This window comes from Aquila chrysaetos, chromosome 5 (genome assembly GCF_900496995.4).
Source record: "Aquila chrysaetos chrysaetos chromosome 5, bAquChr1.4, whole genome shotgun sequence".
NCBI lineage: Eukaryota > Metazoa > Chordata > Aves > Accipitriformes > Accipitridae > Aquila > Aquila chrysaetos.
In genome coordinates this window covers 66208044-66221422 of record NC_044008.1, presented here as the reverse complement: position 1 = coordinate 66221422, position 13379 = coordinate 66208044, and the positions used below count along the sequence as shown (strand labels likewise).

At 36.7% G+C, this 13379-nt stretch overlaps 1 protein-coding gene across 10 annotated transcripts in view; it reads right to left on the bottom strand.

The window, feature by feature from the left end:
• Nucleotides 1-13379, bottom strand: part of B3GNTL1 (UDP-GlcNAc:betaGal beta-1,3-N-acetylglucosaminyltransferase like 1) — a 133439-nt gene that overhangs the window by 10814 nt on the left and 109246 nt on the right. For 9 of the 10 annotated variants that reach the window (XM_030013160.2, XM_030013162.2, XM_030013165.2 and 6 more), the window contains one exon: nucleotides 8818-8953. In XM_030013160.2, coding sequence (XP_029869020.1) covers nucleotides 8818-8953 — 136 coding nt within the window. Of the gene's footprint in view, nucleotides 1-2750; nucleotides 3054-8817; nucleotides 8954-13379 lie in introns of those variants that run through there. The other variant, XM_030013164.2, reaches the window with a different exon arrangement.

The following is a 13379-nucleotide window of genomic DNA, read 5'->3' as shown; positions in this document are numbered from 1 at the left end:
TAATGCTGAACTTTTGCATTCTTTATTGCTACTTCACTCCCGATACAGAGTGCCACCTTTACAGCCCAAGGGCAAAACTGCAGAGGAACAGAACTGTTACATGTGTTTTCAGGCAATGGCCAGATAGAGCTGCATTCTCTTGCAACATAAAAGGTGTTTCTACATCAAAAATACTTTGGAGATATTTCCACTATCCAATTGAACAGTTTTCTATCCAAATCCTTAAATACCATGATACCAGTTCTTCCATTAAACTTCAATGGAAAGAGGATACAAACAAAAATATCAAGGGACTACAAATATGGCTAAACACCACCACCATACAAAGTCAATGTGGAAAATACAACGAATAATCTGGAGAGGGTAGGCAGGGATAGTCCTTGGAATGACTTAGAGGTAGATGTTCATACCTGGAAAATAGGTTGGTTGAAAACAGGCAGCAAAAGAAATAAAGAACAGAACATTAAGGAAACATTAAATTCTCACTTTGGGGCTGCGTGACTAAAGGAATCACATTACAGGCCAGCAGATCCATACTTTTTCTTTGGATGATCTGATGCAGGGATCGCCTGAAGGACACTTCCCCCGTTTCAGGCATTTTAATGGAAATAGAAAGAAAGGAGGGAATTCAGGGCAGTACTAGGAAGTTACTAGACATTGTACAAGGTGCAGACATTGTACAAGGTACTGGGTTAGACAGTAGCAAACACAAGCAAATCCTTCAAGCATAAAGATGAAGAACCAGGATCTTTCTTAGCTTTCTTTTTTCTCTTAAACACAAGTTAATACACTTTACATCCCTGACCCCATTTCCATGACCACTGTAATGCTTTATTGTAGTTGAAAAATCAGGTGGTGTGGACTGAGCACAGTAAACTACATCCCAAGATTTCCTCTACCCATCTTATTTATATGTGTGTGTACATATACATTCACACACACGTGTATATAAATATGTATACATATGAAGGGAAGCAAATAGAAGCCACTGTGGAAAGAGAGGTTACTTAGCTGTATACTTTTCATTCTGTGTTAACCACTTTTAAAAGTCTCCAAAATTCTGCAAATCTCAGTTCCACCACTAATATTTTACTTTCCTAGAAGCTGTCCGTTATAAAGACAGAAAGGTCTTCTTCCTAGAAGACCATTATAAACAAAATTTAGCAGGATACGTCTTCACTGTCAACCCAACAGAGGGAATAAATACACTCCAATACATTGATTGACATATCTTCCAGTAATTGAAGCTAGTTTTTTAGCTGCTTATACTCCTATGGATTTTAAAAACCAAAACAAAACCCCAGAACTTTTGACATAAAGTAAAGTGAAATTCTATCTACGCTTTAATGTCCGTAACTAAGAATTCAGCTGTAAGATCTGTGCTGGCAAGTATCACACTATTCACCTTTAGCATGTTATAATACAGTTAACAGAAACCCCTGACTGCTGCATAGATTTCTTCTTAACATGAGTGGTGTTAGAGAACCAAAGATAGTTCTTGTATCACTAGATTACCAATAACCATAATACTTCCTCTCATCCTGTGCCATAACTCATACTACCATATGTAGAAAATTTGGCAAACTGCCTTTGCCATACTAACCACCCAGCCCCCAGACAATCTCGCATACAAAACTCCCAGTAACAGCAGGTGTCTGGAAAAAAAAAAACCAAAAACAAAAAAAACCCAACAAACCACAAACCAAAAAAACCCAACCCGACAGGTAAGTCTGTGACAAATTTCTCTTGGAAGATGGAAATGACTCTAAGCTTTTTTTGAGTTACCACTAAGGTATCTCCATGTCTAATTTTCAATGGATTCAGCCAGCTTAAATCTGGTATTTACAGTATTATAAAACAGGTCAGACTTGGAATGGGCAATTTTTCTGCCAGACTGTACACCATGTGGGTGGCCAAAATGCAAGTCAACTATTTTTCTGACACACACTATTTATTTTCCAATTAAAGAAAATCTATGTCCGGAGTCTAAATACAGGACTTACGCACAGTTGTTTATCCTATAAGGAGAACTCAAGGCATCAGGCTTATATAAGCTGTTTACTTTATACTATTAGGATAAACTCAGAGTTACCTATTTATTTTCCTGCATTAATGGGCTTCTTTCTTGTATTTTTTATGAAAACCATCTATCCATACATGAACTATTGTCTCCCAGGGAGGAACCTATGGATCAAAGGTATAAAGCAGTCTCTAGTTGGGGTTTTTTTTCCCCCTCCTTCTAGCAAAATGGCTCTTTTGCAATGCCTCTGACAATATGACACCATTGAAGCTTTTAGAGTCCTCAGATCATGCTTCAGTTTTAACAAAATATATAAATGATTACATATTTTTATTTTGGACATCACTTGTATGAAAATCTGCACAATTCCAAAACAAAGAAAAAAAGACTATTTCTCCAGGCTAAAAATTGGGAGAGACAGCTAGATATCTGTTATATACAAGCTACATAATTACTATAAGTGATTTTTATAAATACGGATTGCAACATACATTAACAACAGTGTAAGGGAAAAAGGAGAAGTAGTTTTCTCCCTCATAAGAGAAAGTTTATATGGCTCAAAAGATAAGATATTTACTCAAAAAAACCCCTCTGCTGGGGAAGACACGCTTGAGGAATATAAAAGCTATTCTCTGGCTGGTTCTTTTTAATAAACACAGCAGCTGTGTGAAGGGACACACAGGCTGGGACTATCAGACCTCCCTGTGGTAAAAGGAGATTAATGGGTAGTAGATTAATCCTACTCCAAAGTTCAGTCTAAGAAGTCAGTAAGAGTGGGCTTGGGGTGCAGCTGTAATTACCTAGCTGTTTGAGCTGTGCTACTATTACACAAGAATTAATAGTTTCTTTCATACTTAACTTGTTTACTGCCTTGTTGGCTACTGCAGAGGATGTTGCCTTACACTTCCCATTCCACTCAGATTTCCTAATGGAAAAACTGAAAGATTTCACCAGCCTAAGGTCCTTTTATGGTGAATGATCTTCACAGGATTTTATTCCCTCATCGTATTTTCACCTGTGGTCTGTTTTAGGCCTGTAATGTTAATTTACAGAAAGCAACAAAATGTAATCACAGCAAATTCTCAAGATCTGTTCTGGCTTCAAGGATATGAGAGGCAAGTTTTACAAGGGAGAGTGAATAACTTAGTAGAGCATGACAGAAAAAATGGACAACCTTTTTGATAACTGGTCACTTGTACATTGTCTCCTCTCCCTCCTCATTACATCAATTGGTCTCATAAAATTTATCTTTTAAAGACGACAACCTGCAAACTCTCTACAAAATCCTGTATGAGCAGATCTTCCCTATTGCATTCCCTCCACATCTCATGCAATCCTTCATCCATTTTAAACTTCTAGTGACCCTGTTGATTCTTCTCTTTATAATTCTTTCATTCAAACTTACATAAAGCCTCGGAAGTATGTTAATATACATCTCTGCAAAAGTTAAAATTGATTTTGGCCATTCATGTCAAAGTAACTGAAAGCATTATAATGCAAGTTTAAATAGATACAGTTAATGACAAACAGAACAAGAGCCATGCAGAGGCATAAACATCTCCCAATACGCCACAAGCGGAACCATGAAACTAGCAAGCAACTCTGTCACAATCTGAGTGATTTTCAGTATCAGGATGCTGCTTTTATTTCACCTCTTTAGCACTACAGCTGTGACAGAAGCTGCGGGTATCATTAAATTCCAAGCATGCATTTCATGACTCTATTTAAAGACACTATTCCATTAAAGATAGCAGCATCTTCCCTCTTTCAACATATACATAACAAGGTTGCTCAAGAGAATTTTAACGCCAGAATCCAACATGTAAAATAGGCTTCTAAATACTGTACCTACAAGATTTCCCTGATTACATACAACATAAAACTGCCTTTATATGTAACAGTGTGGGAACTAGCTGCAAGCGTCTCATTTCTCTAGAACAGATAACAACATTAGTTATGCAGTAACTTTTCGAGTGTGCATGCCTCTGTACTGACAAAACGGATGTTGCAAAAAGCACATCTTCCCAAATGGAAGCAGCAGGGAAATTTCCCTGCCATATTTCAGCATGAAGTATTCACTGTAGTCCAAATTGAAGCCTCTATTTTACCCCATGTCATTTTAGGATGCTTTATACCTGGATTTAACTGAAGCTTTCAAATTTCATTTCTCTCTTTTTGTTCTGTTGGCTCTCTTTTAACTCACTTTCATGTTGTCATTCTATCTTTTGCTCCACAGTCAAGGTAGGTGTAATATTCTTCCCTTTATTTATGTTTCTTTGCTTTTACACGTTCCCACTTCACACTCTCATACTGCCATTCATATACTTTGGAGTAGTTAAAATGCTACAAAGCTTAAACATTTCTTGCTTTTGTGAGGGAGTTGAAGGATCATAGTTAAAGTACCTGGTTTAGCGATGCTGCTCTTACAAAAAGGTGAAGAGAAACTAACAGATGATTTTAAATGGTTAATGAGCTAGGAAAAAGGGCGTACAAAATACTTTCTTGAAGCTTTCAAGTTTGCCACTGGCAGATAGGGTTGTCATAGAGAAACTTCATGGGCTGGCTGTGTACTAGTACTGTTTCCATGCCACTAATTAGCTGATGCTTATTTCGTCCTTTCCCCCTTCTTTTCTGTTAGCTTCTTGAGCACTATTTTCAGCTATCGGAAATGACACAAAATGTTAATGCTGAAGTTCTCCTTTTAGCTAAAGTTTGATGGAGAATAAAAGAGCAGACAAGACAGCTCAGAAACCCTCCAGGCATATATAGCATCCCCAAAACATTTGGTTTCCATCTTCAGCTGCAAATTATAGACAAGACGGATGTGTTTTAAACAAAAAAAGGTCTGTTCGATTTCATTCTTGCAGAAATGCTAATACTGAAACACTGTCAACTGCGTGAATCAAGAAGGGGACAGCCAGGAAACAGAATTTCCCTAAGAATACCGAGATCCTGGTAATTAATTCATAAAAAAACTACTAGTTGAATAATTTTTTTTTCTTGTGTTGCTGTTTAGCAAAAATACTGAGCCTTGGATTTTTGCCTAAGCTCTTTGGAGACAAAGAATTATTTTAATATTCACCATACAGATGTCTGGAGGAAAAGAGACAATATTGCTTAGGTGTCCTTTTCTCTTTTAACATAGCCATAATTCAAATTCAGACTGTTTTCCAAACAGACTAAAGTAATAATTTGTTAGCGAGTATGAACATACACAGACTGCAGCTTCCTGGAATTGCCAAAATTTTGTTTTCTAAGAAACAGTGCTGTTCAGCATGCAACATACTTTTCAAATATCCCACAAAAACCTAGTCAATATAAGAAATACAATTGCTTTGCTTATCAGGTTCTGAAACTACAAGAAACACTCTCTTTTGAAAAAGATGTTTTCTTACATGCCCTAAGCTTGACAGTGCAGATTAATTAATTCTCTTCCTGAAGATTTAGTAGATTTTAGTTTTTTTCACAATTACAAAACAATACAAGCTGTATGTAAGAGGTTTGGGGCAGGCGGGGGGGAGGTTATTATGTATTCTAGGAGTATGTGTCCCAAATTTTCTACAGGTACTTAGCACCAATTGGGAAAACAAGGCTGCTGTGACTCCACATTCCAACCGAAATCAGTCTCATGACACTAATGAAATTCTGAATCTTGATAAAATGATGCAGCAACAGTGAAACAGAGTATAGGTAAAATTTTCAAGAGTCTAATCTGACTTAAAGTACAAAACCAACTGAAATTAAATTTAGACAGTTAAATTATACAGCTTAGTTAAATTATACAGCTTATTTTGGCAATTTTACCTGCATTTCAAAGGGTATTATACCTGTTAAGATCACACTGTTTTACACAACTGGACCTTCAGAGGAGAAAATGGTAATTGTATTGATGTAATAAATCATATTTTGTCTTAAGGGGCTTTTGGAATTGTATTTTAATGGTGTCTATTTTAAATAATTGATGAATTCATATCCCCGGGGCCTCTATTTACAAGACAACACTAGATTCTACTTGTAGATTCAAAATTATACTGAATCTCCAGTGTTGTCATAATTAACAGAATATATGAAAGCTTAAATCTTGTTAAGGTAGTCTTTAAAGGGTGAGACAAGAAAAGTATTTTATTGTTTTTTAGGGCTGGAAAGGATGAAACAACAACTATTTACAACCTTTGTTCATATGGGATTTTGGAGTCTTTGGCAAGAGTTGAAGATTAGTCACGAAATACCTGATGGATTTTTGAGGAAAAGTAAAACATGGAGTTTAAATAGCCTCCTCTTACTGTTATTAATTTAGAATGAAATGAAAACTGCCATGACTTACCTACTGCAAATTTTATTAATTTATTTCCTGAAACTCCAGCAGCATAATCCTTTGATTAGCACTTGGGAGAAGCAAGATGTTTTAACTACTTTCACAACCTTTTGCCAGTGACTTACCATGAAACATTAGGATATCATTCAAGCTTCAGTTCTGACTGAGATGGATAGACTTGGGATCTCACTTCTGGAAAAGCTAGGATGTTATAATGGCAATCATAATGAGCCTGAACAACTACATAAAACTAGTGCTTTAATCACTACAGATAATACTAATTTCATCAGAGATTAGCTATCTAAACGCTAGGCCCCTGCTCTCACTTAAGATGATACAAGTCACTTTCTGAAGGTATTTATCTCTGTTAGTTATTGAGAAAAGCTCTGAATACTTCAGATAACATGTCAGACTTAGTGGATAAAGTTTGATTACTCTATATAAAGTATTAAGGATCAGACTGTGCCTGCATTTTAGCAGTAGTTTTCTGCAGTACATTTGCAAAATGAGTCATACTTGGCACATACAACTGCATCTGGCATGTAAGCTTGCTAAATGTGTCTGGTATAGTATCCAGTAATTAATGGGTTAATGCTCAATGCAATATTTCACTATCAAACTAAAGCATACTGTAATATGTGCAATTGTAACCTTGACAGAAGCAAAATAGTATCATGGCCTGCAACACTGCCAAAGCAAACGTTATGTAAAGGTCAGCTGGAAAGAACGTCAAGATCCAGTTAATTAGAACCACACTGTCAGTGCTAGCATAGCGGGGAACGAAGGTTGTTCCTTACTGAAGGAGACGTAAGCTGTGGTTCTTTGGCAGAAAAATGGCAAAACCCCACCAATATTATTTCTCTCTTGCCCTTTTTATCATCTCTGCAGTGACATCTTCAAATTATCACTGTGTTTGCTGAACAGGATGTGAAGTCCTGAATGAGTCACCTATAGAAGTAGGTGGCAAATGTAACCCAAAGCTAGAGAGGTGTTCTATCTTAATATCAACCTCTATTTTGGCTTGGCACACAAAAGCTAGAAAACAAAACAAAACCAAAAAAACCGTAACACCTAAGATGGTGAGACATTGCTACAAAAACAACATAGTCTATTTTTTCCGTAACATCTCAAAAATCTACCAGATGAGCTGCCATCTCTTCCCTTGGAACTTATTTTCTACTTCTCATAATTTTGCAGACAGAAAAGTGCAATGGGTGCTAGAAAGTTAGTGGAAGTCACAAAGTGCTATGCAAAATACTAACAAAAGAGAACATTTTCATAAATCCCCCAAAGTCATGTGCACACTGCACTGCATGACCAAGATAACTCAGTACATTTAATGGACAGTTCTGTCCTCTTTGAATGAAGTAACTGATTGGAGACACATAGCATTTAATCTTCTTTCTTCATACACTTCACCCACTGCCACATGATGGCAGTGAAAGAGGGGTGGCATTGGAGTATCGAGCAGGAAATTCAGGTTCAATTCTTGTGTTGTGGATTTACTATATGAGTGTCTCCCATGTCTATTCAGTAATTTCAACTATGAGTATACAAATTTCCTTCCTTTCTTTTTTTTAATATGTGTGTGGTCTGAGGGCCACAACATTAATCAGGTTTACATATATATTTGTCATTTTGTCTTCCCATCCATATTTTCAAGAAAAGAAAACACATTTGGTAATAAAATGAATGTTCTGTGGCTCTTGATAAGAAACAGCCATTTGACATTAGCCCTAAAGCCTTTATCTAACAAAAAGTTATTACACAAAAGAAAATGCTATAAAAGATATTTAAACTCTCAGACAAATCTCTCCTGAGAAATATCTGCCATTGCCAAACATAAGTAACCTCCACATTTTCCATTGATTGTAAATTGGATAATCATGTACAATAGTTTCTACTTGCCTGTTCACCCCGCACCCCACTCCAATTTTTAGAAATCAAGCTTTTCAAAAGGGAGTCACACTACAACTAGTCCTCATAATACAAATCAGGTTGATCAGCATCCGATAGCGACCTGTCCAGTATCCACTTAGGAACTGGGCAAATTTTATACACATATGAATAATTCTGGACAAGGTAGTTTAGTATTATACCATCCAAATAAAGAGTTAGTCTACTCGTCTACTCACCTTGGGTACCTGGCTACTACATAGTTAGTTACAGAGTAGCAGGCCATAAACAGTTATATAGTGTGTATAACCTATTACTATGCTTAGTCACCAGCAAGCAGGAACATGGATGCATACATAGCACTACATACACACCATATGCTCTAAAAAAAGTAATATAGCATTTGAAAAGAAGAAATACATTATGCAGAATATTAAGAATTTCTCCAATTTATATTAATCAACTAGTACTTTGGGGACAAAATATCTTATGAGAATTTTGCTACATTATGTTAGAAGCAGCAAGGAGGCATATGAAAGAGAAGAAAGTGATTTTGTACAGATATTACCCACTCTTACTAGCTCACCTTTTTCCGATTAGCTGGTGACAAGCTTCTGTATAGCTTCTTGCCTTGCTTGCCAGCATTCCAAATGGTGAATGAGGTCCAGGAACTCAGGACTCTGTCTTCGAGAAACCTGACTCGGTGATTCCAGATGGTTCCCCTGGAGAGTTAGAAAAAAAGGTGGATTTCGATCCCTAAAACTTCCAGCATTATATACATATATGCATATGTACATACTCACATACACCTAAAGCTGACCAAACTGATTCACACATGATACAACAAAATCATACCAAAACATTATACTAGAAATTTCCAAGAGAAATGTAAACTGTTGCTAGAAAAAAAGAAATTTTGTGGAAGTTCTCAGACAAAAATCATTAGGTTAGATTTGAAGCTGTAGCTAAACCACTATTATTTTCAAGAACCCTAACAAAAGATCACAAGAAGATGAAAAACTGTGGCTATGGTAATCAAATTCAATACCGACAACTCCAACTGCCCACCAATACACTGTTTGCCCATACCTATACTCACCGTATGAACTGCTCTATGATCCTGCAGTGCATACAGGCAAACTATCTCTGAAATCCAAGATGACCACTTCATGTTCCATCTGCCCATGCATTCATTCTCCTTTGTCAATGCAAAGTTGAAATCTCACAAATTCAGGACTCCAATTGACCCAAATATACAGCCCAATGCTACAATGAAAGTCCATTTACGTTGTGGTATTCAACTCAAGTCTTCAGCAAGTCTGAATCAGTGGACACCCATACAGCAAGAGATGATCACTAAACTGCAAAGTCACACACAACACTGAAACTACCGTCTGTTACACACGATTCACACTTAGGAATGTGCATACGCACATTTTAGACCACAGAAGAGTGATTTAATTTTAAAGGTTCCAAAGTATTATTCAGCAGTGACATGAATGTGGCTGTGCCTTTATTTGAAGACTACTTTTAAAAGAAATAGCATTACTAGAAACAAAGAGCAGTGGAAATTATTTTTCTTTTTTTGGAAGAAGTGGTGTGCCTCATAAAACTCCTTAAAACATGCTTTAGAAACAACGCAAGCTGACAGATGTCTGTGTCCAATTACACCTTCATGTCCTTCACGTTTGTAATAAGTTCCACAATATAATTTAAGCCACATAGTTGAGGTAAACAACTGTGAGACTAACACCAAATTATGAACCCCATGGCTTCAGAACCAGTAACAAGGGAACACCTAACATCTGTAAACACTGAAGACCCACTGAGATCTTCAACAAGCTAAAGAAAGGTTCTCGGAAAGAGAGAGAGTGTGTGTGTGTGTGCACACGTGTACATGTGCACGTGCACACATTTCCTATTGCTTTCAATCAGGTATGCTTTTAAAACAGCAATTCCCACCCTATAATGCAATATGTAAGACTACATAATTTACAATGGTTTAAATAAAACTGCCTGCTGTTAAGAACACCTGTTTCATGTCTAGGGTTCATTTAGTATTCATTAACTAGGAGCCTCTCTCATACTTAATAAACAATTTTCTAGAAACAATAAATTGATATTCTCAATTTATGGCTTGATGGACAAATCTTCCTAATCTACATCTCTTGAACAAGGCACTTTGAGTTGAAAATTTCTTTCATAGGAAATGCTGATAAACACCTAATTGTCTTTCCTTTCTGAAAGCATTTCTTCAAATAGGTTTTTCCATTTGCTTTATCATGACAGAACACAATACACTTTATAAAAATTGTTACAACTTGTTCTAGAACTTGTAATACATCTTGTGATCCAAGAAATTAGATGCAGAAATTAGTTAAAGCATTAACAGAAAAAAACTAGTAATTTTCCTGTGAGATCCTAAAGCTGCCTATGGTTTTCTTTGTTTTGGGAAGCACATATTTTTTCCTACTAATATATACCTTCTTCACGGTTCAACTTTGAGCCCCACAGTCTTCGGACTCTATCAAGTTGGTATGGAATTTAAACACTGAAATACTCAAAGAATATGTTACTACTTCTGCTTCAAATAAGCTTTTGATTCATGAGTCAGCACAGGTTATCAATGGGGCAGCTACAGTAAGCTATTTCTGGTCTGAAAGTGCAGGTTGCAAATTTATAGAAAAATCAAAATCCATTCAAGTTTCCTTGATGTTAAGGATCTAAACTGCCCAGGTGGGTAGATAGTCAGGAACAGGACCTGCTACAGCTATGCTATTCATTCATTGATGAGAATGACTGACAGTCTGCTCTGTCTCCTAGTTGCAGCTCTGATTATGGATAATCTTGCATGCATTACACCAATTTTGGTTCTACTACAAAACTGTAAAATACATGAGTATGATCGCTAGAGATGTCTGATGATCTGGCATTACAGTAACATCTGATTTCTATGAAGTGTTTTCAAATTTTTCCTTCTTATAACAGATTATCAAATTTCACAAAGCCCTGTAACAGATACAAATTACTATTCCAAATTATTTTTACGAAGTATACCTCTGCAGTACAAACATAACATTTGAGGTTATTGAGGTTAATAGGTAACCTAATTTGTTCCCAAAAGTTTGTTAGCAAACCTTCCTAATATTTTAATGATAGGAATTTTGTGTTTTTATTTGCATCGTTCCTTCACAGCCCTGAGTTATGGTTTGAAAAACATGCAACCCTTATAGTACTAAGGCATATGGATTCTTGCTGGGATTATTAGTTAGCTCCAAGAGCCCACTTCACTTCAGTATGCAATTTTTGAGCACAGCCAAATCCTGCTTAGCACTTCATCATTGATTGTGGTGTGATAACTTGGAAAGAACTTCACACGCAAATAAACGTACCCAAGAAGAACAGCTACTCCATATAAAATTTCCACACTGTTTTGAGGACTACGGCCATGCACCAGTGCTTCAACTAATGGAGGAAAAAAAAAAATCTTGGATTTGATTGCCAATCTCTTCTAATGCAACCACAAGCTGCATTCCTGCTGCAAAGCTTTAGCTGCTGCTGGCATCCTTTGACGCTTGCCTTTTTCCATGTTCATTAGAGCATACTACATTCCCAGAAGTAAAGTTAAAGGAAAGAAATATGAAGGCCAAGTATTTTTCCAGGATCACTTTACTGGAAATTTTAGAGCTTCTTCTACCTTCTAAAAAGGAAGATTATTGCTTTACACGTAAATGGAGAGGTTTTAAAACTTATTTTACTTTGAAATGTGACTTCAGAAGGATAACCATTACATTCCAGAGGTACTTCAGAATCTGTTCTGTTGACTTGAGTGACACAGGCAAGTTTCTTTTCTACTTGAGTTTGCAAAATTAAGAAAGCTAACAGAAAAACAGGCAACCTTACAAGGCACAGAAAGAATTATCAACTTCTAGTTGTATGGCAAACAATGGAATCTACGTCCAGGCGCACAGAAAATGTTTCTATTTGTCATGGAGATGTCCCAGTACATTCAGTATTGATTTCTTCCAGACAGTATACATTTGCTGTCTAGGTGATGAGTGCCTATATTCCACAGAAGGCCCTATAGAGGTAAAATTCAAGCAGACCAATCTTCCACAAAGATATCAGACTGAAGCAGATTTACTGACCCAATCTTATCTATGCATGCTATATTGAGAAATGCAAGTGGGGAAAGTATGTAAGGGAATTGCATTCAGAAATAAAAGGATATGGAAGTTGTTAAACTCCAAATTAATCGGATCACTGTTCAATGTTGTCAGACAGCTTCATTTAAGCACCAATAAATGGCTTTCTTAAATACTTATTTTGGGTTGTGAAAATGAAGCCAATATACCCCAGCACTTGTGATTTTTTGTTTGCAAGACTATGAGGCATTCTCATGAAAATGCTCACAGAGAAGAATTTACAAATCACATCCCCATATTGTGTGGGCCCTTTTTAATGAAAATTTTAAGTTACACTGAACAATTTGCACTCTTGAGTTAACCTTGAAATACTTTTAGCAGTGCAAGCCGAGATCATTAGATAAACACAGAATTGAGGGGAGAATTTGTGACTGAGCTTTAGAGTGACAATCACAGACTCGATCTTTGTGAAAACTTGCTCTGCGCTAACAATGTATCTCACATGTTGAAGCAAAAGGTAGCTTATGGAGTGTCAAAAGAGAGTTTCAGTTATCCCCTTCAGGTTTCCGGTTCACCTAATTTGCCACTTTTTTTGATGTTTCCAGAAGAGATAACTGGGATTCCTGCCTTGAGGGATGAGGGAATGCCATTTTCCCATCCTTTAAGAGCCAGTGCAGGTGCAACAGAGGGGAACTGTAGCAACGTGCAAAGGATGATTAAAGAAAATGCCTGAAACGATCTAGAAGTTGTACAAACCACTACTCAGAGACGATTCTCACAGCTATTTTCAGATTTTGCGTTATTACATATTCATAGCCACCAGCAAAAACTAGGAGGTATTATTAGTCTGCATCACCCCAAATCAAGGCTGCTTTTCGTACCCATGTCAGAAAGGATTAAAGCAAGCCGTTTCCCAGTAGCCTTTAGTATGATTTCCTAGCCTGTATTCAGTTAACAAGATTTTCCTCAGCCAGAAGGGGGATACAAAGTCTTCTGACTGTAG